Source organism: Primulina tabacum, chromosome 3, assembly GCF_025594145.1.
Source record: "Primulina tabacum isolate GXHZ01 chromosome 3, ASM2559414v2, whole genome shotgun sequence".
Taxonomy (NCBI): domain Eukaryota; kingdom Viridiplantae; phylum Streptophyta; class Magnoliopsida; order Lamiales; family Gesneriaceae; genus Primulina; species Primulina tabacum.
Genome location: NC_134552.1, coordinates 11437735 through 11462294, shown reverse-complemented (window position 1 = coordinate 11462294; position 24560 = coordinate 11437735). Strand labels below are relative to the sequence as shown.

Here is a 24560-nt window from a genome sequence, read left to right as displayed (position 1 = left end):
TAGACAACGTCGGTGTTTGGAATCTTAGAACAGATAATCTTGATAGATGGTATCCTTTATGTACTCTTGATGATTGTTTTCCTCGACTGTTTCCTCGTGTCTTGACTCTTGATGACTTTCTTTTTCCCAAAAAAAGAAAAAAAAATCATTTTTCTCGCATCGCGACACGATAAATTCCACCTCGTCCACCAATATGTCACTCGAAGTTTTTAGTGGTGCAAAAAAATAATTTAATTTCGAGATTGTCGAAATTTGACTAACATTGGATGAGGGGGGAAAATTTTGAACAAAACTCGTAGCAATTCTGCCAAATGCACCATTCCATTGTGTACGTAGCGGCAATCCAAGTTAAAGAGTGCGTTAATATAAAAATTGCGAGAAGATAAAATTACATTTTAAGAAGTTGTATAAATGTGATTGAAACTGATTTCATTTTTCAGTCGAGACAGATCTGCTGGTTCACCTCCAATACAAGTTAATAGAATTATACAATCAAGAATCTCAAACTCAAAGCCACTCACCCTTCCATTTATCTAGCAACGGTGATGCTTATAATTTTTAAGCACAAAAAATAAAAACCCAAATCTGTGAACCTTTCTCGATCGATCACACTTCCAAAGGTGGATGACTTGACCTCGAATTCTCTTGTGCCCGTGATTCTTCAATCTTCGTGCTCACCTCCGAGACCACAAGCCTTGTAAGGAGCAAACCAGCTATCAGAGCTGCACCCATCAGCATTGTAAAAACCGCACTCCAGCTCTGAGCTGATATATACCCTGTTAGAAGTGGTCCTACTGCTGCCCCAATCGACCCCGTTCCATCGATGATTGCAGTCACCGTAGCCAACGCCCTTGCATTCCCTTTCAATGAGCTATGTGTCCCCAGATCAGCCGAAACAGCAGTCGTTATAAGAGCATAAGGCCCGTTTACAAATAACCCGGTAATGAACATGAGTACGATGTTTACTACCATGGACACATGCCCATAGCTTCTGTAAAGAAACAGAACTGGTATTGCACAATACATGAAGCTTGCGGCTGTTATGGCTCTTGCACCGAGACGGTCTGATATGTGGCCAGCTAAGATCCCTCCAACCACGCCCCCAACATCAAAGAGTGTGGACAAGTTTCCAGCTTCCTCACTCGTTAAGTATCTCCCCTCGATAGCTGCAGTATTGGCGTAACATATTAAGTTAAAAAATGGTCTAAACGAATCCTTTCTACAATTAAATACACAAAATAAACTGAATCGAATGCAAGAAGCTCAATTCACCTGTGTGGCTGATGTAAAATGGAAGCCAGTAAAGGAATGTGTAGGCCACAAGTTTCGCAAAGAAAAGGCACAGAGCAAATGGGGCGACCCCTGGAATCTTCCATGCTTCAAGGAATCCAACTGCGGGTCCTTTCTCCTCCGACTTCAATCTCAGGAGGGGTTCTCTAATTTCCTCTCCTGCTTTTCTAGGAGAGAGCACTTCATCGCTATCATCCACACCGGCTCCGACAGATTCAGGACTAACGGGTAAAAACAAGAACAAAATGATTCCCACAAAAGTTATACCTAATCCAGGAACCACCAAAGACCAACCCCATCCGTGTTTCAACATCATCGATGCAACTACAGAACCAGTTATGTTACCAAGAGATGTATGAGCATTCCAGATACCCATTATAAGTCCCCTCTTCTGTTTTCCAAACCAATTTCCAACAACTGCAACCACGGATGGCCAACCGGTGGACTGAAACAATCCCGCTAGCATTTGAACTAGCAAATAGTAATAAAAGATATGGATGTTTGCCCAATATCCAACCCCGAAAAGGGAAGTAAACAAACCAGTTCCTAACATTCCTATTGTTAAAAATATTCGAAGATTCATCCTATCCCCAATATGCCCCGAAAAGAACATTCCTGCAGCATATACGAATAAGAAAGCCACATCAAGTCCACCAAGCAACGACGTCCCGTCGGAATCATTAAATGGTTCCCAACCAGCTCCAAAAACATAGGAACTCTTCACGCCATATAACGGCCTTTGAGTATTAGCCCTTGTCCACGAATAATAAGACAGTTTCGAATCTACATTAGGCGACTGGGGATCAAGTGCACTTTTCACAATGCTGGTGGTTTTTCGAGTGGCGTGGTAAGACAAATACGCGAAAAAAGTTACTACCAAAACAATGGCCCGATGTGTCTTGTAAGAAATGGAGGATTTTTTAATGTACTCAACGAATCGAATTCCTGGAGGCTTATCATAATTTACCTCTAAACCTGGTTCTTGAATCGAACCCATTATTGGAATTTAGCAATATCCAACAGAGAATTGGAAACCTGAGAAAATATAAGAAAATGAGATACACGAAACCCCCAAGATCATCGAATGGGATTTCTAAATACAATAACTTCCATTGAAATCTCAAAACCATCAATGAGTTAACAAACAAACAGGAGCTGGATGATCCAAACGAAGATCAACTGGCCAAGTGGGGAAAAAAACAAAAAAAAATAATAGACTGAACTTTACGAGAATTAGGACAAATATAAAAAATAAATCGCAGGTTTTTCAAACAAGCATCATCAGAAATGTAATACAAATTCAAAAAATAATGATCAGTTGAAAGTAAAGCTTAAATCACTTGAAAATAAAATGTCCAAGTCAAAAGATTCCGATATATTCCAGGAATATTCTCCGCTTAAACGTCTTATTCGTCACGTTCATTCCTCCCCGACACGCCACGAAATGCATATCCATGAAAATGCTCAAACTTGAAATCTAGCCCAATTTTCCATCAAACAAATCAAAGCTATCTATTTCTATAGCTCAAACGGGTAATTTCTAAAAAGCATATGTGAAAACAACGGGATAAAATCACATTGTTTTAAATTTATAATTGAAACGTGTATGGAAACTAACGAGCTAAAAACTATGGATGTTGAGTTTTAGCCACAAAATTTAATAATATATTTTTACGAGTAAATTCTAAAAAAACATAGGGTGAATTTTCCCGATTCCAGAAAACATCATAGCAAGAAAGAGAATAAATTAACGGATAAAGCACGAGATTCAGACAGAAGAATATGGAATATTTGAAATAATAAAGTTAGGACAAAATTCAAGTACTGCAAACTGGGGTAAAAATTTTCAAAAGATGAAGCCTATCTTCTGTCCAATAACGAGTTAAAAAAAAAAACGAACTTTGTTTCAAAATCTTGGTATTTGGGCAAAAGAATTTGAGAAATAAAACAACTGACTATAGATGATTACCTCTGATCAAGAAACCTCGAATTAACAAGAGAATCGTTTTTCGTGTCTGAAGTCTCTCTTTCTTTCCCAAGCTTTATAATATAAACTACAGCGTTACAGAAGAAATGGCTTTTGTTTCTCTTTAATAGCTGAGTTTTATGACAACGCTCATTCCATATCAAGTAGTACTTTAGTTTACTGCTGAGGATCAAGATCCTCCTGTGGGTTCCCCACAGAAGGTGCTATGCATTATTAAAAAAAATAAAATTTTAAAAAAAAATTAAATTTTAAAAAGAAATGAGAAAAATTAATTGTAACAAAAAAGTTAAATTTCAATTATCCATTTTTTAAAAAAATAGTTGAAAAAATTATAAAATAAAAAGTACTAAGAGATACGTCATTTTAACATTACAATATATATTTGTAATCAAAAATAAAATTGTAACTTTAAATTGAATTTTTAATCACATGTCGTGATATAATATGATTTTGATTTTGAAATAATTAAAATATAAAAAAATCAATTTAAAAAAATTAAGTTTTTTTTTTTTTTTTTGACAGTGCATGGCACCTTGTGACGCGAGGAACCCGTAACAGAGGATCTTGATCCATGAATTAGGGGGATTACGTAATCTTAAAGCTACACTTCTTTTCCCTATGAGAGACAATTCTGAGTCGAGATAGAGTCAAACTGTAGCCTGAGGAAAAATTTAAAAACACTCGTTTAGCCGGGCATATGGTGGGGTTTCTGTATCAAAAATGTGAGGCAAAGTTGAAAAATACCCATATTGAAATATTGAAATTATACACTTTTCTTTTATGAAAATTAAATAAACATAGTATATTTTAATGTTTTATAAAAGTTGCAAATGGTTAGAAAAAAATCAATTTGCTAAAAGTTATATTTCAGGTCGGCTATATTAGTTTGGACGTTATTTATGTTGATCAGACGTTACCGGTTATTGTATTTTTGTCATCGAACTCAATCTTGCAACGTTTGGCTGGCATATATAAAATTAATTATTCTTTTTAACTGTTTTGTTTGTTGGTATCAGCTCGTCAGATTCCAAGTGGTTCAAAGATGTTCATAAAATTTTTATTAGAAAAATCCTAAATCTTCTTCAATTTTCATGTGAGAAAAATGTATATTTTCGATATTTTATATATTTTGAATTTTTTTTAAAAATATATAAATCATTTTAACGTATACACTTGAAATGAAGATGGATAAGTACTTTTAATAATATAAAAATATATAATTTTGTCAAGATGAAAAGAAATATATATTCGTCAATGGCTAGGGCCCACACAAGGGGTAGCAATGTCATTTGAGTCCTGGCCGGCTTGGGGATATGCGAATCTTAGGGGCGCATTATCCCTTTCGTGTAGCGCATATTCTCTGACTCTTATTCGCCACTATTTGCGCAGGCCCCACAATCCGACGTGTCAGATCTGCCTGTTGCGATCCGGTGACGTGGATTATTTATTCGGATGTGTGTAGTAATACAATTGTCTACCAAGTATAATATTAATTAATAATAATAACAAACGTTGACAGCACTATATATCATACTCTTAGAATGAATGTTGTGGTGAAGATAATTTTTTTAAATTTGCATCTTTATAAATATGTAATAAAATAATATTTTTCCTCTATCTATATTTAAATTAATATATTTATAAATATATAATAAAATAATATTATATATATATCTAAACTTCTATACTATTTTATTAAATTTGAGACACTAAGAGTAACTAATTTTTTGGTGTCATGGTCTGTTTTAATAATTATATATATTAATAAAATGTTAAATTTGAAAGTAAGTTATATGTAGTTTAGCGGATCCAGACATTGTTTTTTGATATTTAGATTATAGGTTCAATTTTCAATGAGATCATTTTTTAATTTATATATCAAAATTACAGTGTAGTCCTTCACTATTTCTTATAATTATATTTTGCTCCTAATTTAAATATAAATCAAATGATATAAATTAAAATACATCGCAAAGCCAAATATTTATCGTGTATATAAACTTTCGAACGTAGTAAGCACACAAATAAAAAATAGAGAGAGATTTACGTATTATCGTGTCGATTATTCGACATTCATATGCGACAATTTTTTTTGGAGATTTTTTTTAATGATTTATAATTTTCATGATGAAAATTTTTCGAATTTTTATCGGATCATTACTAGATTACGAAAAACTAAAATGATGATTAAGGTTTTCTCGATCATTTCACAACAGTACCTCCGGCTTTAAGTGACAAATATTTATTGTATTATATTTTATCCTGATATTAAAATATATTTAGATGTACATATGATTTATTTATTGAGTTGTAATTTAATTATTATATAATAATATTATATCAATTAAGAAAAAAAATATTATTTTATTATATATTTTTTAATATATTATGTTTGAATATATAATTTATTTGTTGATACATATTTGAATTAAGTAATAATTCTAATATTTTAATACAAAGACTGTGACACTTATTTATCTTAATATATTTAAAAAAATAAATATAAGTTTTTTAGAAAAAAAATTTAATAAAATAATTGTAAAAATAAAAATGTATATCTAATTGAATATAATAAAAATAATTGTGTTTAAAAGCAATATAGGTTAAGGATAAAATTGAACTTTTATTTAGATCATATGCTAAGTAAGTTATTTACAATTTGTTTATTTATCAATATTTTGTATATCCAAATATTTTTTTAATATATATATATATATATATGTGTGTGTGTGTGTGTGTGCTGTAATTTCTTTTTTTAGCTAAAAATATGTTCAGCGTTTTTAAAGTCTCTGTTTGGACTAAAATTGTGTTGATCCAGTAAAATTATGCAAGCCCAAGCCTAGGAGTTAAATTAATTGTGAAAAGATTAGCATCCACCAGAATATTTAGAAAGCCCATTAAGAAGAAGCCCATCAAAGATTTGAAACAGTTTGAACGTGTTGAGCATCGTGCGAGCGACGGTAAATGGTGGGAAGAAATTTTAGTCAATATAGTTCAAGCATTTATTTAGTTTAGTTTTCTGTGCATATCATCAAACTTTGTTACACATTTTTATTTTTATAAGGATTTTAATTATTCATGCATCGATTTTAAATTTTTATTGTGGATTTTAGTAATATTAATTTAGAAGATAATAATTAACGATCAAATCATATATATATACACAATCGTGTTATCTTTAGAAGTTATATTTTTACTATTTTCACTCAACTCCGGTGTATTTGCACCTGACACGCCCGCATCAACAAAATTTTGTACAAACAAAAGTTCGCACGTCCGATAGAACTGGAAATATCCGGTCAAAGACAGAGGAATTTCTTAGAAATGAAGCTGTTTTTGAAGAGATTGCACAAAAAGTTTATGGTTGGAGAATTTTTTGAGACTTCACTGAACTTTATTTATTGAATTTGCTGTCTTCCCGCTAATTTCTATACAGGGACAACCTAAATGAATCGACTCTCGAGGTCAATTATATACATTCTTATTTTATTTGAGCAAAAATTTGTGTGAGACGGATATCTTATTTGTTTAATTCATTAAAGAATATTACTTTTTTTGCTAATAGTATTAATTTTTTTTGTGAATATCGGTAGGATAAACCCGTCTCATAGATAAAGATTCGTGAAACTCGTCTTACAGATAAAGATTAATGTGAGTATGTGCTTTTTTTTTTTATCATATTAATTAATAGAAATATGACGTATACTTTTGATGACTGGAAGAGGAACCTCATTATCAAAAACCAGTTTAAACAATTAAATAAAAATGAACGGTTTTAACTTGCGACAAAAAGTGCACACATAAAATCCTACACATTTTTTTTGTTATTAAAACTTTAAAAAACTGATGGATACAAAAATTGATTCTGTTTGTTAGAACAATCGAATCGTGGTTTTTTGGTTGTTGTACGGTTTAAAATATTTGAGTTGCATAATTACTATCAGCAACGACTTTTGATAAAGCGACAAACCTCGGTCCTACAATTTGTATGAGAACCAAAATCACGTGTTCGATTTTCATAATTGATTGCAAATAATACAATTAACGAGAGGAAGATTGTTTGAGTGTAATAATTGTATTTGTTGTTATAGCAATCGAAACGTGACTTTTGTGCTACTGTATGGTTTAAAATATTTGAATTGTACTATTAATAACACTTATAATTTTTGGTAAAACAAAAAACGTACGATCTTACAAAACATAATTATTAATGGGCATGTTTAATCCATAAAAAAAAATGAGATATTAGTAATCATGTGTACTAAAAATAAAACACAAAATTTCATAAATTCAGTCATGAATTTCGTAAAGTCTACCCCATAGACCTTGACAATATGCATACATTCAATTTTCAAACGTACCATAATAAATATATATAATTCTATATTATTATTATTATTATTACTATTATTACTTACATCTTACTGGGTCAACAATATATAATTCCAAAAGAAATATCATAAAAACTGTGTATGTCATTTAAATTAATGCAACGAAATCCAAATCAACATAAATCACCTCATTAAATTTATTTGATAAACCAAATCCTCACAAATTTACTCAATCATTTAATATTTACTTCAATACCTGATTTGGTGATTTTGAATTTCAAATTCTCCGTCCAGATGCATTTAATATATTTGGATTGGATGATTTTTAATCCCTGGGTTTTAAATTCTGTAATTCTAATTTCTAGTTTTTCCACCCATATTTCATATATATAATTTCATCGAGCAAGTGTCAAAAAATGAAACAAACAAATAATTTTTTTATTACAATATTAATGGAAGTAGGAGAAAATATAGTGTCCGATATTATTAATGGCTATCACGAGAAATTTCAAATTTACGTATTTGATTTAAACTTTACAATAATTGAGAAAAACACAAAAAAAATAAACCGATTTTTTTAATAAAAAAATTTCACTCCACCTCCACGAAAAGAATGATTTAAACGTTTGTTTGTTTTTTTTAAAAAAAAGGATAAGTCAAACGAACTAATTAATTACGCGTATATATTTTTGTTATAAAAAAAAACTTGGTCTGATCACCAAGTTTCTTCTCTTTCTCTCTTTTTCCAAAAACTTGTGTGAAATGGTTTCATGATCGTATCTTGTGGAAGCGAATCTCTTATTTGACTCATTCATGAAAAAATATTACTTTTTATGCTAAAAGATTACTTTTCATTGTGAATATCGGTAGAGTTGATCAGTCTCACGGATAAAGATTCGTGATACCATATTAAAAGAGATATACTTTTCTCTTTTTCTTTCTTGGACCAGTCCATGATTTCGCTTTAGAAAAATTACCATAATCTTCAAAACAAATTCAATAAATCAAAACTTTTAACCCTTCTCTTTATTAATACGTGCATAACCAAAATATTTGTACCTAATTTCATAGTGCAAATCAATTGCAAAGTTTATTCGTCCCTCCTATCAACCAAAAACCAACCATCATGTCAAGTTCTAAAATCGACAACAAGAAAACTGAAACATCCGACACAACAAGCTTCGAAGATCTCTCTCTCGACTTGCAAAGTGAGATTATTGCTCGCGTAGCATCGACATCGCTCGCCGATTACTTCAATTTGAAATATAGGTTCATCCATCGACACGATATAAAAAAATTAAATTCGATTTTAATCGTTTGAGCCAATTTCATTTGGTTTCAATTTAAATATATTTATTTATATAACTTCGGGTTATTTTGTACGTACCTAGTTGCAAGACGATTCGAAAATTGGCGGATGACGGGTTTGTGTATGGACGAGTTTGTCTTGATAAAATCCCAATTGATGCATGGCACAGCTCCAATGGAAGGGTTTCTCTGTTTATCCATCAATGCTCGGAAAACGAAAACCCAGAGGCATTGTTCAGACAAGCCATGGTATGTATTTTTCCTTTAATTACTTGCATGTATGATTTTTTAAAAATCAACCAATTCTGAAATCCTCGTAGGTATAATATTCTAGTTCAATGGTTTTCCATCTGTCTCATTGGGTTGTTTTCCAAATCTTGGCATGGGATGGCCAAAAAAGTCGGATCTATGGGATATATCGTGTTTTCAAACATTGAACCTTAATTTTCATAAGCCAACCATATTTTAAAATTTTACGAGCGAAATATATGTTTTTTTTTTGAGTAAACAGTATTTTAAATTTTCATGCGCCGAAATTTTTATATTTGATATATAAGCTAACGGTATTTTAAATTTTCACGCGCGAAATATATATATATATATATTTCATAAGTCTAACGGTATTTTAAATGTTTACGAGCGAAATTTTGGTAAGTCAAAACGTTGTATCTAGTAGTTACTTGACATGTGATTTAATTTACTACACAATCTGATTTTCCAACAACCGATGTTGATCAAGAGAATCAACAAGTTTCTATAAAACTCGATCGTAAATTCAGTGTATTTATATATATCTCAGGTTGAGTATTTTTGCTGGGGTGATGTAGAAACGGCCAGTGAGTACTTGAACAGTGCCGCACAATTAGACCATCATGGCGCGGCTTACCTCTTTGGAATCATGTCAATATTCCATGGAGAGGAGTATAAAGATGATGGGATACGGATGTTGAGTCAAGTTAAGAAATCGAGTTGTTTTAACAGATTGGTGCCGACTTATCGGAAACTTTTAATCCAGCTTCTTAGTAACACCAAGATACGAAATCTCGACGTTTTGTACTGTCGTCCGATTTGTTGCGACAGAGGACTTCATGGTTATTGCGACGCTTGCTTCTGCGATTACGAATTGTCGTATATTTTCAATGCCATCGATGCGGGGATAGCTCGTAACCATTAGTGGTGGATTTGTTCAATTACTGCTATTGATGTAAGAATCTTGAACTGTTTATGAAATATTAATGTGAAGTGATTTTGTTAGTTCGCCAAATTCTTTGATACCAAAATATCGAAAGTACTAGTAATAATATAGAATATATATTATGGTATTTCTGGATTTTTTTCCTTCAAAAATCAAAAATACAATATCAATATTCTAAAAATAAAAAATCTTGTCTCCAAAAAAAAAACTAAATTACCATAATCTATATTCTATATTATTGTCATATTATTTTTATTACTTACATATAAAAATACGACTAAATGCATTGAAAACTACCATAATCTAGTATTCATAAAAAAATCGACCATAATCTATACACTTTTTTTAATCATATTATGATTATTACTTTTACATATAAAAATACAACTAAATTCATTGAAAACTATCACTAAACAATATGAGCTGTGTAACAGTCTCACAAATCTATATGTGAGGTGGGTTGACCTAGTCTATTCCTGGATTTTCATGGGTCGGGTCGACTAAAAGACATTTTTCACAAAACTAACATAATAAAGCGATATCATAAAATCATAAAAATATTTTAAACTCTACATTATATATAGTTACCATTGAGAATTGTTTTTTATTTTAACTTTACAATAAACAAACAAACAAAAAACCAATCTTTTAGAATACTAAAAAAAACTCACTCCACGAAAAGAATAATTCGGACTTTCTTCAATTTAAAATATACTTCTTAACCTAATCGTTTAAGATCTATAGACTTTAAGAGGGTATATTCAATCTTGAAAATTTAATTAATTTTATTGATTTTTGTAGAGTTTAAAAGTAGAGAGGTATTGAACATAGATTTTTATAAATTCTATAAAAGTTTATTGATACTCAAATTAGATTTTTATAGAGTTTTAAAAAATCTAGTGGTATTCAATCTTAACTTTTTAAAAATCTATAAAAATCTATAGATATCCAATATTTCCATAGATTTATAATGATTCTAATATAATTCTTTATGTACAAACCTTAAAACTCTAGGTACAACTATAAAAACTCAAAAATTGTCTTTTATTCACCCTAAAGATTTTGGTAGACTTTTAATCAAATAAAATATATTTATCACACATGTATCTCTCTTTTTCATTCAAAGACGACGCTTTTCTCCTCTCTAAAGATAAGTTGAGGGTTCCTCGAATGTCAAATGTGTTATTCCTCTCTTGAATCATTATTGATTTGATAAAAAAAATATATTATGATTTCTATGTATTTCTTTCTGTGTTCCGTTCGTTGTTTGTTTATATCTGTTTATGTGTGTGCTCCAAATTTTTGCATAGATATTTATCGTTTGAATCAAACGATGTGTGATGGATAAATAAAATTTTTACTAGATTGTTCTTATAATGTTGGAAGACTAAAAATTAATAGTTCCAAATTCACAGTTGTTTTTATAATTTACCAGATACATTTGTATTGAAGTTTGTTTTCAAAATCTGATGCATTGAGTTTGTATAGATGAATACAAGCATTTGTTTTGTATTGAGTTTTGTCTTAAAATTTTCTTGAAAAAGCATTTATAAATCTGTTTTTATATTAAGTTTGTTTTCAAACGGATTTTGATACATTTGTATTGCAGTTTGTTTTCAATTTTATCGAAATTTTGTTTGATATATTCTATAAACTCAATACATTTGTATTCATAATTTAAAAAGCCAATTCCTCTCGTCTCTATGCCCAAGTCCCAACTCAATAAAATAGAATTTGAAATTTGTTAATTTTTTACTCTATTATTTATTTTATTTGTTTTTTTTATGAAAAATGATTGAAATTTTCGTATTTGGATAATTAATTCGTAAATCAAATAAATTTTTTGTTTAGAAAATTAAAAAAAGCACTCGTGGAAATTTATGTATATGTGAAAAGAATAACCATTGATTTTATAGTGAAAAGAATAACCATTGAAAAGAAACACTCAAATATTTATGGTTCCACAACCTTCATCAGAACAAATTTACGAGGATAACAACTTTGATCAAATATTTGACACTGAAGAACAACAACGAGCAAATTCAAATGCATGGAGGGATGTTATAGCAAATCGAATGTGCAGTGACGTTGATCATATTGACAATAACAAATTTTAGATTTTTTTCATAAAAAATTGCTTAAAATTTATCAAATTTTATAATGTTTTGATTATTTATTTATTATATTGATTAAATTTTTATATATGCTCATAAATTAAAAGTTTATTGATTAATCATTTATGCATGTTGAATAGACACAGAGATTGAAATTTTGATTTTATTAAATTAATTGTGATTTTTTTCATATATTAAACATATTTACTTTTTAAATAAGTAAATTTATTTCAATATAAAGATGTTATTTATGTTAAATAATTATTAATTCAAAGAAATTATATATATATATATATATATTCATAAAAGTACAAAATTTGCATCATCAGTCAAAAAATTTGCAAATATCTATCAAAATCTTGCAAAAAAATCTACAAAACTCCATGAGATTCTGTTTACAAATCTGTAAGATTCTATAAGAGTCAACAAAAATCTACCAAATCCACCGAAATCTATCATTTAAAAAAAGTCATTGAAAATCATTATTGAATGTTTTGATTCGAAATCCTTTCACAAACCAAAATCAATCAATCTAAACACAACATCAAGCTTGCACACAAAAAATGAATCACTTCTTCAAAAACCGATATTCCATAACGCAAATCATTTGCAAAATTTATTTGTTCCTATCAACTCGTTCATTTAAAATCAAGAACAAGAAGAACGCAAACATATGTATCACTTATTCAATAATAAATCGTTCTTTCATAGTGCAATATCATTAGCTATATTTGGTCCTCCTATCAACGAAAACCGACCGTGTCATGTTCTAAAATCGAGAACAAGAAACACGAAGCATCTGACCCAAACGTCGAAGATCTATCTCTAGACTTGCTAAGTGAGATCAAAGCTCGAGTAGCATCAGCATCACTCACCGATTACTTTAATGGACTGGTGACGGTATATCGGAAAATTTTAATCGAGCTTCGACGAACACAAATATACAAAACCCCAACATGCTCTATTATGGTCCGATTTGTTGCGGCAGAGCATTTCATGATAGTTATTGCGATGCTTCCTTCTGCGATTTCGAATTATCGCAAAGCTCATAAGCATTAGGGGTGGAATTGTTTAATTACAAGAATCTTGGAACTACTTATGAAATATTAACGTGAAGTGATTTTGTTAGTTCTTCAACTAAATGGTTTGACACCCTTTACTGGGATTTTGTATACATGGATAGTCATCTTAAATAATATTTGCGGCAATTTTATATATAATTTAATATATAAAATTTAATGGATTTTCTAATAAAGTGACGTCCATGTCATTAACTAGTTGACTCCACAGACCACAGCCGATTCCAATGGGACCTAATTCAAAAGATGATGATACTATCTCCAATCATTTCCCTAACATTTTCATATATAATAACTATATACATAGTGATTGTACATGCGATAATAGTCAAAATGATTATATAAGTTTGAACATTTTGTATTTTCGTTACATAAGTATTTTATTTTGGATTTTGATCATGTAAATTATGTTGTGTTTTGACTGTTAGTTTATTTTTATGGAGTATTGACATGATGTCAGACACGTTAGCATTTTTCGATGTCATATCAGTATTTTTCGATATTAGTTCAACATTTTTCGATTCAACATCAGTACATCAGCAAAAAAGGACCCTGACCAAGACATAATCTAACTTATAAAATCAAAACCTGAAATTGAATATCGATACGACCAAAACACAAAATGGGAAAAATTATCCCTAACTTACTTTTAAATAAGCTTAAATCTTTTGTATTAATGATCCGACAAACATCAACAATTTATTTGGATCCAAGTTTCAACATGATAAATATTGGGCCTAAGTAGTAAGATTAGAATTGGGACTGGTGGGCGTTGATGGAAAAACAGAAACTGAAAAGGTTGGACCAATTTGTCGTGGGTGTTCCCGCAATCGGCCGTTGAAGGAAATTGTACTGTGAAGCAACCAAAATGATGGTGGATCTGAGCGCCTTCTCCGACGAGAAATTCGACCCGAAGAAATGGATAAACGGGGCGTTGCAGCAGAGGCACCCTCAGGATCCGGTCGAGAAGCAGTTGGTGGATCTGGAAATGAAGCTTCAGGTGGTGTCGGAGGAGATCGCCGCCTCACTTGAGGAGCAGAGCTCCGCCGCAATCCTCCGTGTTCCTCGCGCCTCACGAGATGTCCTTCGTCTCCGCGATGAGGCGCTTTCTCTCCGCTCCTCCGTCGCCTCTATCCTCCTCTTCCTCAAAAAGGTATTCAATTCTCTGCCCATGTGTAAAAGCTGTTATCTCGATGCCTCTATGTTCATTAAAAAGAAAGTCATGCAGGCGGAGGGATCCTCTGCGGAATCAGTAGCTACTCTTGCCAAAGTTGATACCGTCAAGCGGAGAATGGAAGCTGCATACGATACATTACAGGTAGCACTTGTTTCAATTGTCACGTTGATATCAAATCCTGCCAAATGATTATCTGATTGTCACCCGTGACTCAATGTTGCTTACGGGGCTCAACAGGACGCTGCCGGCCTAACACAACTGAGTTCGACCGTGGAAGATGTATTTTCCACTGGTGATCTCCCACGGGCTGCAGAAACTCTGGCAAACATGAGACACTGCCTGACTGCTGTTGGGGAGGTGATTTATGGCTCATTCTCGTAAGGATGATTTTTCGTACCACAGCTGGCAAAGATGAAATTACATTGTACACAACTCAAAATTTTCAGGTTACTGAATTTGCTAATATAAGGAAGCAGCTTGAAGTTTTAGAAGATAGACTTGACTCTATGGTTCAGCCTCGCCTGACAGACGCATTGAACACTCGAAAAGTATTTGTTTTCAAACATTTTTTATGTGTGATATTTCTTGAAGAAATTTATCTGTGCCATATTACCTTCTGTCCTTGTGTTTTTCTTCACGGACTTCTGAGCTGGCTATATCCTTCATTCTTTTCCGTAGGTTAATGTTGCTCAAGAAATGAGGGGAATCCTCAATCGAATTGGGAGATTTAAGTCCTTAGAGGTTCATTACACAAAAGTGCACCTAAAATCCATAAAGAAGTTCTGGGACGAATTTGACTTGAGGCAACAATCTAATAGACTTGCAAATGAGAAAGAAGCAGAAAGAGTCCCACGCGGCCAGGAATCTCAATCGAATTTGTCAACAGTTTCATTGTCAAGCTGGTTGCCTAGTTTCTATGATGAGTTGCTTCTTTATCTTGAACAAGAATGGAAGTGGTAATATTCCGATAAATCAAAAGGCTTTTGAAGTTTTTGCTCCTTGAGAATTAATACTAGTGTTGTTTGCCTAATGAGATATATGAAGTACTAGTAAATATGTTACTTTAACAGTTGATATTGGAGGTTGCTTCTGCCTGGTACATGAATTGACATTGCAGTGATGTAGTTTGCCAAAATTCTGAATCAGTTTATAATTTCAAATATCATCTTTTAATTACATGAAACCCTGGATTCTTTGTCATGGTAAAGTAGGCAACAGAAACAGATGGGAATGGTTCTTGGTTCTGATTCTGGTGTTTTTAAGTTGCAATAATCATTGTTTATAGAAATTAACCATTTCACACTCAAAAAACTTCCTTCTACAGGTGCATCCTTGCTTTTCCTGAAGATTATAAAGCTCTTGTTCCAAAGCTGTTGATTGAAACGATGTCAGCTATTGGAACAAGTTTTGTGGCCCGTATTAACCTTGCAACCGGTGATGTTGTTCCTGAGACCAAATCATTGGCCAAAGGTTGTAATCGATTTGGCACTTTTTTTGAAACTGAACTTATGGTACAATCTTGAGTTCTGAAGGGAATATTGAAGTTATCTTTTGACTCTTAAGTAAATAAGTTTGGGAATGTTCGATGAACATGTGTGTGAAGGATTAGGTTAAACTTGTCCACTCATTAATAAGCCATTGGTAAAAAAAATAAAAAAAAAGTAGAGGATGTATGGTTAACTTCTAGCTTTGTAAGAATTTAATTTTCACCATTTGTGAACTTAATCCTCTATATTTTGTGAAGCTTTGAGTTGCCTACAAGCGCGGATCAAGAAAGGATGACAGATTCAATAATATGAATCAGTTTGTTATAGGCCAGTGAAGTATTTACTGTAGTCTAGTAGCTTTACCATCTTTTCATTTTTTATATAGATGTCCCAACTACTTAAGCCAATCATATTAAAATAAGTAACTTGAGTAATCTGCTTGACTTCTGTGCATGCTCAACTTAATGGTAAGTTTGAAACTCATTTCAATATTTTTTCCAGTTAAGCATGATGAGCAGTATGTCTATGGCGGTTATTGCCAACCCCAGAAACAAGGAAAATTGATGTGGTAAAGGAATAAATTTAAGCGCGATTGTTTCAAAAACCTTCCTCGTTCATAAGAAATTTTGACTTCCTTATTTTATTATCTGGTATAATGATCTGAATCAAGTGGCTTTTAAGATGTATAGCAAATAATATTGAAGTAACCAGGGAAGCTGGTTGTCCCACATTCATTCTCTTTATTGTCTCCTGGCTGTTAATTTTTACCCTTTCGTTGTCCTCATTTCATGGATTTCTATCTCGTTGGTTTCAGGTATATTAGACATCTTATCTGGGGATTTGCCTAAAGGTGTCAAGATGCAGCCTAAACATCTGGCGGCCCTGATAGAACTACATTCCATAACAGGGACTTTTGCCAGGAATATTCAACATCTGTTTTCCGACTCAGATCTTCCTGTGTTGTTGAATACATTAAAGGCGCTCTACCTTCCTTTTGAAACTTTTAAACAAAGGTAACAGGCTTATGTGAGTCTATGGATTTTACTATATGGTTTGAGCTTGATCAACTAGAGTATATTATCATAACATGCATATATCAGCTGAACTGATATTAACAAGATAAGTGTTGTGAAACATGGATGAGACATGTAATATGGAAATCAGAATTCTCTTTGTTCGATTAAAATAAAATACAAGATACATTTATAGATCTAGTCAACCTAACCTAGGACTCTAATCTAGTGAAGATAGTGCAAACTTTGAATTACGAAAAATATGGAATCCTTATCCTAATCAACCAAGGGAGCCGATAATGTCATCCAACGCTCTCTCTCAAGTTGAGTAGTATATGTTGATTATGCCCAGCTTGGAACACTAGTCTTCAAAATTGGGTCACTGAAGTGCTTTTGTTAAGATGTCTGCGACTTGCATGCGTGTTGAGGTATGGTTGAGGGCAATGACTTTCTTCTCACTTGTAAAATGACGATCCACTTCAATGTGTTTTGTCCCGTCGTGATGGACCTGGATTCTTGGTTATACTTATATTAGCTTGATTGTCACACAGTTCTTCCAGTAATTGACCATCTTCAAGTTTTAACTCACCAACTAGTCTTTCCAGCCACATTCCCTCGCACATACTATGAACCAATGCTCGATATCCTGCCTCTGCACTATTACGAGCCACCAGTGTATGCTTCTTACTACTCCAGGTTACTAGATTCCCCCACACATATGTGCAATAACTTGATGTATATTGCATATCCATTTGTGAACCAGCCCAATCAGCATACACTTTGATGTTTCTGTCTGAGGATCTTTTGAAGAATAATCTTTTTTCCTGAGTTTCTTTTGAGATATCTCAATGCATGATATGCACTTCCATGTGGTCCATCGTTGGATTATTCATGAATTGACTAATGACGTTAAACGCGAATCCAATGTCAGGGTGTGTATGCGAGAGATAGATTAGCTTGCCAACAATTGTTTGTACCTTCCTTTGTCAACTGCAGGACAACCGTCTCTTGACCCCAGTTTTACATTAACATCCGTGGGTGTATCCATTGGCTTGCACCCCGACCTCCCAGTTTCTTTTAAGAGATCCAACATGTAGTTCCTTTGAGAAATTGAAATTCCAAGAGATGATCTAGCCACTTCCATTCCCAAAAAAATATTTAAGGGAACCAAGGTCATTCATTTCGAATTCCTTTGATAGCAATGCCTTAACATGGGTCATTTCTTCTGCGTGATTCTCTATAAGTATAAACCGTCAATATAAACTATGATAATTGTGAGCTTCCCTTCTTCGGAGTGTTTGACGAATAAAGTGTGATCAGATTGACCATGGATGTAGCTATTTCCTTTGATTACATTGGAAAAACGATGGAACCATGCTCGAGATTATTGCTTTAAGCCATAAAGGGATTTTCTTCATTGCATACTTTTCCGGCAATAAGCTTTGTTTCGAATTCAGTTGGAATATCCATGTAAATTTCCTCCTTGAGATCTTCGTTTAAGGAGGTATGTTTGACATCAAGCTGATATAATGGCTAGTTCAGATTCGCATCAACAGATAAAAAGACCCGGATGGTATTGAGTCTGGCCATCGGAACAAAGGTTTCCTGATAATCAATGCCATATAATGTATGATTGCGTGTACTCTTTGGCTATTAGTCGGGCTTTGAATCGTTCTATGTTTCCATCAGCTTTGTGCTTAACTGAGAAGCTCCATTTGCACCTTACACTATGTTTACCAAGTGGAAGTTCAGTGATGAACCAAGTGTTTTTATTCTCAAGAGACTTTATTTCATCAAGGGCTGCAGCTTTCCAGTTTGGATCTCGTAGAGCAATTTCCGTGGTTGATATAATCTGGACATGATCAATCTTGGAGAAAAAAGCTCGATATGCGGGGATGATAAGTGCTCAAGAGAGACAAAATTACAAATAGGGTGTTGTGTATGATGCCTCATTGCTCTCCTCAATGCTATATACCTAGCATAATGATTAGTATGTTCAATTGCATGGAAATCAACATTACCTTGGGTATTTTTTATGGATTTAGGTTCTGAGAAAGCATCAGGGCGATGCTGACTTTGTTCAGGGTGTTTTAGAGCCCTTTGTGAGTTGGTTTTCTCCGAGAATAGACATGTAATGATTCCCAGTTTGATTTGCATAAAGCTGATGTGTTTGGTTCGAGAGGCTCCATATGAGGTAAGGCTGGTGTGTTTGGTTCTAGGGGCTCCAACTAAAGGAAGGCTAGTGTGTTTGGTTCCCAGTTATGCGGTTCACACACTCTCTCCCTCTGAATCGAAAAAATGGGATAAAAAGGCTCAGTCTCGAAGAAAGTAATATCCATGGAGGTGTAATATCATTTAGTGGTTGGAGATAACACCAATACCCTTTTTAATTGGGAGAATATCCCAAGAAAATGCATTTCAGGGACCTTGGTTCAAGTTTCCCACGATCATGTTGGTGTATATGCACAAACGCAGAACTAACCCAAGATTTTGAGAAGAATATTCTGGACGAGGTGAGGTGTAGGGAAAGTAGCCAGAAGTAGTTAGCAATTGGTGTTCTGAAATTTGAGGACACAAAAGGGCATTCGATTGATGAGGTAAGTTGCGTTAAGGACAACATCTCCCCAAAAATGTTTATGGACATTGTGGTGAAGAGTAAAGATCTTGCCACTTCGAGAATGTGGCGATTTTTCCGCCCAGAGACACTATTATGTTGGGAGTATAAACACGAGTTTTGGTGAATGATACCTTGGTTTTAAGGTAGGAGCGAAGGATAGAGTTAAAGCAATGTGGGGCACGACCCGTTCTTAAGATTTTTATGTCGGTAGCAAATGGATTTTGAATCATGACATGGAATTGTTTGAAGAGTTGGCTAATCTCAGATTTATCTTTCATTAAAAATACCAAAGAGGGGCGGGTATGATCGTCCACAAATAATAAGAACCAACATGAAACCGAAATATTTTTCACACTTGAGGGACCCCATATGTCACTATGAACTAGTGCAAACAGATGAGAGGGTTTATAGGATTGTGATGTGAAAGTAAACGTTTGTGTTTTCACATAACACTGAACAAAACTGAAATTTTTATTATGAACCAAAAAGGGTAATAATTTCTCAAGATACACAAAATTTGGATGCCCTAAATGATAATGCCATGTCACTATCCTGTAAAGCAGAAGTAGAAACCAATGAAGAATGGTTGTTCCAAGCCGAAGGTGTTAGGGAGGCTGCGATCTTTAGGAGAGAAAGCCCCTGGACAGTAATCAGCATTGCCAATCGTCTTCTCCGAGGCCAAGCCTCAAAAATTACAAGAATCATTCAAGAATTTTGTGGAGCACTTGAGATCCCTATTGAGTCGACCGACTGATAAAAGATTACAATTGAGATCAGGAACAAACGAAACAAAATTCAAAGACAAGGTATCAAAATATGAGCGGTTCCAGATCCAAGCACATTAGCACAATAGCTGTTCGCCAGGCGTATTGAGTATAAAGTTTTGCAGGGGCTGTAGCCATGTAACAGTTGCAGATTGCCTGTCATGTGCTCTGAAGCACCGGAGTCTATTATATAAGAATCGGATAATACGCGCTGTGACAGTAATGCAAAGGAAGAGATACCTGTATGGGCAGCACTTCCAGTGCCAATGATTGAGAAATTGGTGGTAGAAGCAGCTTGACTCAACAGCTTTTGGAGCATTTCAAGTTGGTCTTTAGTGAAAGGCTGAGAATTCAATGCTTCAGGTGCTCCCACCACAGAATCGAGAAGATTTCCAGTTTGCAGGTTTCCCATGGATCCTCCAACATGTCTCCAACGTATGGTTAGGCTTCTTGCATTTGTCGTACCAAGGACGGCCCTGACGCATATTCTGATTTGCAGTAGTATTCCAGGAGTTTGACACATTTGGAGGGATTGCTGGATCGGCAGAGTCAGATTAGCAGTGTGCAGAACCCTCCACAAGTGGGCGCTTGACGAAGATCCGAGCATCAGCTTACGCATGGCGTAAAGCGTACTGCAGAAAATACTTCACGAAACTTGGTAAGGTCTTAACCGCAAGCACACGCCCCGCACTTCATCTAATTGACTGTTGAGCCCTAAGAGAAATTTGAAACTTTGTTTTTCTCAATGATGGCTTTGTAACAGGCTTCATCGTTGGCACACTTCCAGTCGTGCACTTCAAAAAGATCAAATCGTTGCCAACATCGGGTGTGTGATGTAAAACACTGTAACTGATGCATCAGCTTGCTTTAACTCTTGAAGGTTGCTTTCTTTCTCAAACACTTCGGCAATATTTTTGCTGCATGAGTATGTATCCCCAGCGGCATCCCAAATCTTCTTTGGCCGCGGGATACAGTAAGAAATTTTCACCAATTTCGGTAGTCTTGGAAGTGATTAACCATGACATAACCAAATTGTTCTCCAATTTCCAGACTTTGAAACCCTTGTCATCCTTCGCTGGTCATTTAGATGCTCCTGATAATAAATCATCCTTGCCCTTCCCACAAATAAACATCATAACTGATTGTGACCATTCGAGATACTTGTGGCCATTCACTTTGTGATTTGTGATAGGGATGGCCGTGTTATCGGAATTTACAGCATGTTGTGGTTAAGGTTTGAGGGCACGTCGGATGAATCATCTGAAGTGGATGCCACATTGTATTTCGTAATTGATCGTTCAATAGCTCTACCATGTTGTGAAATGTGGATGAGACATGGATTCATGATCGATTAAAATAAATTACAAGATACTACTTATAGTTCTAGTCAACCAAAACTAGGACTCTGACTCTAATCTAGTGAAGCTAATGCAAACTTTGAATTACAAATGTGGAATCCGTATCCTAATCAACCAAGGGAGCCTATAATGTCACCCAACAGTAAGTGATAACATATTTGAAGGCTTTTTCTCTGAGAGTCTTGTGGTGTGAAGATGCTTCTTGCATATTCAACCCTAACCAATTTATATACATACTACCAAGCCACTCATTACTGCATAAATTAACTGGTTATTGAATTCATATTTTAGGTATGGGCAAATGGAACGTGAAGTGCTATCTGGTGGGATTGCAGGACTTGATCTTAGGGGAGTTAGTACTCGTATTATTGGTGTCCAGGGAGTCGAACTTAGTGAAACCGTTAGAAGGATGGAAGAGTCCATCCCACATGTCATTCTACTTCTTGAAGCTGCCACCGAGAGGTGCATTAATTTTACTGGTGGTTCTGAGGCAGATGAGCTTATTCTTGCTCTTGATGATGTAACATTGCAATACATTTCTGCGCTTCAAGGCAACCTCAAGTCACTGAGAGCAGTTTGTGGGGTGGATGCTGTGGTGGATAATGTTGGAACAAAGAAGGAAATGGGATTGGATCGGAAGGAAGCAGCTTCACATGCTCGTAGAGTTGATTTCTCGTCAAATGAGGAGGAATGGTCATTTGTCCAGGGTGCTTTACAAGTACTCACAGTTTCCGACCGTTTGACTAGTCGGATTTCAGTTTTTGAAGCTTCCTTACGGTCCACTCTTGCTAGATTGAGTACTAACTTGTCTCTCTCTGTATATGGTTCAAATCTTGATCAAAACCAATCACATGTGGATGATACTCCTGGAAATGGCGAGTTGTCTATAGCTGGACGGGCTGGTTTGGATGTGGCAGCTCTTAGGCTTGTCGATGTCCCTGAAAAGGCTCGGAAACTTTTTAATCTCTTGGAGCAGGTTCTTGGCTTTGCGTGATTCTTGTCAATACTTGTATTGGTCATCTTATATAATTTAGCAGAATCATGTGTAGGGAATTGTAATATGATGTAGTATCTTTTTCGAACTAATGATTTTGAAAGCAATATTATCATTTCTCACTTAGATTTAGAGAAATCTACTGAAGCATAAAATAATCTTCTTTATAATACCCATAAGGTTTGCAATCTGATATTTTTATTTTTTAATTTAAAAATTATTATGATTTATTCAAATTTCTCATGGAGTCATGGTTGTTGCAGTCAAAAGATCCCCGGTTCCACGCCCTACCACTTGCTTCTCAAAGAGTCGCTGCTTTTGCTGAGGCAGTCAATGAGCTAGTTTACGACGTCCTTATTTTAAAAGTAAGACAACAGTATAATGATTTGTCTCGGCTGCCTGTATGGACATCTGTTGAAGAACCAAGTGCTTTTCCCGTCCCAAGCTTCAGTGCATACCCGCAATCTTATGTGACCAATGTTGGTGAATACCTGCTTACATTACCTCAACAACTAGAACCACTTGCCGAAAGCATTTCTAACAGTGATGCCAATACTGAAGAGGCACAGTTCTTTGCCACTGAATGGATGTTCAAGGTGACTAAATGCTTTCAATCTGATAGAATTTCTAAAACTTGGTGATTTTTCTTGAACTCACCCATATATATCAATAAAACATGCCCGATAGTCATAGGGCAGAGACCAAAAATTTTATGTCTTAGGTTGGGTAATGAAATATTTAGGAGTGAAAGTTGATAATTATGGAGGAATATATAGCTGTTGTTGTACTAGAAGTCGTAGGCTATGTTTCAGTCGTACCACATATGCTGGCACATAGTACTGAAAGGAAATTTGTTGCTGTCTAGCTAAAGATCCTAGTGGGAAATTTTGGTTGTAAAGAACATAATGCATGAAGCGCGCAACTCCATGCTAAGCACCCTGTAAAGGTGCCTGTTTAGAAATTCACGGTTTCTGTGAACTCTACTGCCGAGTTTCTTTATAATTAGGTCATGACCAAAATGTGAGCCATCTCTTTGATACCATCTTCATTTAAAGTTAACAGACAATGTGATTCTATTATGTTGATAGGTTGCTGAGGGAGCGACTGCTCTTTATATCGAGCAACTGCGTGGAATACAGAAGATGACAGATCGTGGAGCCCAGCAGGTCTCGGTCGATATTGAGTACTTGAGCAACGTCCTTTCAGCTCTATCAATGCCCATTCCTCCAGTTCTTGCCACATTTCATACATGCTTTTCTGCACCAACAAACGAGCTCAAAGATCTAATGAAATCAGATTCAGGAGGCCAGCTTGATCTTGCAACTGCCAATCTTGTCTGCAAGATTCGAGGTTTGAGGCTCGAATAGTTCAGTTACTTCCACATCAATGAGTTATGATGGAATCAAGTTTCCTTTTTTGCCTTTTCTAAAACCATTGCGTAGCAGGCATAATTTTGAAAACGAACTACACTCCTCCAGTAACTCTTTTTTGTTCTTGTTTCTCTCTTAATACCATCCTTTGTTTCATTTATAAATGACCTATATATTATATACACAGTGAAAAAAACAATTTAGTATATCGATGCTTGTATAATTTTTTAATTATTTATTTTGAAATTATTTTACAGGCACTCAGCATTCCAAATATTTAAGTATTTACGACCGCGCAACCATTGTGAGAGACTCGATAATCTAATGAATTAAATGGATCATAGTTTAAAGGTTGAAATGAAACTAACGCACATTATAAATTTAATTAATGATAAAAAGAAGAGAGGTATTTAAAAAAAAAAATCGAAGGTGATATCAATATGTAGAAAGTATTACCTTCGCAGATTTATAACGAT

General features: G+C 34.1%; 2 protein-coding genes across 2 annotated transcripts; one reads left to right on the top strand and one right to left on the bottom strand.

Moving 5' to 3' along the window:
* Nucleotides 1-360: 360 nt before the first annotated feature.
* Nucleotides 361-3425, bottom strand: LOC142540290 (putative glycerol-3-phosphate transporter 1). The gene is made up of 3 exons (XM_075646323.1): nucleotides 3260-3425; nucleotides 1273-2325; nucleotides 361-1166 (listed from the first exon to the last, which is right to left on the bottom strand). The coding sequence occupies exons 2-3, from the start codon at nucleotides 2285-2287 to the stop codon at nucleotides 607-609; spliced, it is 1575 nt and encodes a 524-aa protein (XP_075502438.1). The 5' UTR covers nucleotides 2288-2325; nucleotides 3260-3425; the 3' UTR covers nucleotides 361-606.
* A 10591-nt stretch (nucleotides 3426-14016) lies between these two features.
* On the top strand, nucleotides 14017-24344 carry LOC142540289 (conserved oligomeric Golgi complex subunit 7). The gene is made up of 10 exons (XM_075646322.1): nucleotides 14017-14457; nucleotides 14533-14622; nucleotides 14719-14838; nucleotides 14928-15029; nucleotides 15160-15437; nucleotides 15806-15951; nucleotides 16783-16981; nucleotides 22012-22696; nucleotides 22978-23310; nucleotides 23803-24344. The coding sequence occupies exons 1-10, from the start codon at nucleotides 14173-14175 to the stop codon at nucleotides 24079-24081; spliced, it is 2517 nt and encodes an 838-aa protein (XP_075502437.1). The 5' UTR covers nucleotides 14017-14172; the 3' UTR covers nucleotides 24082-24344.
* Nucleotides 24345-24560: the final 216 nt, after the last annotated feature.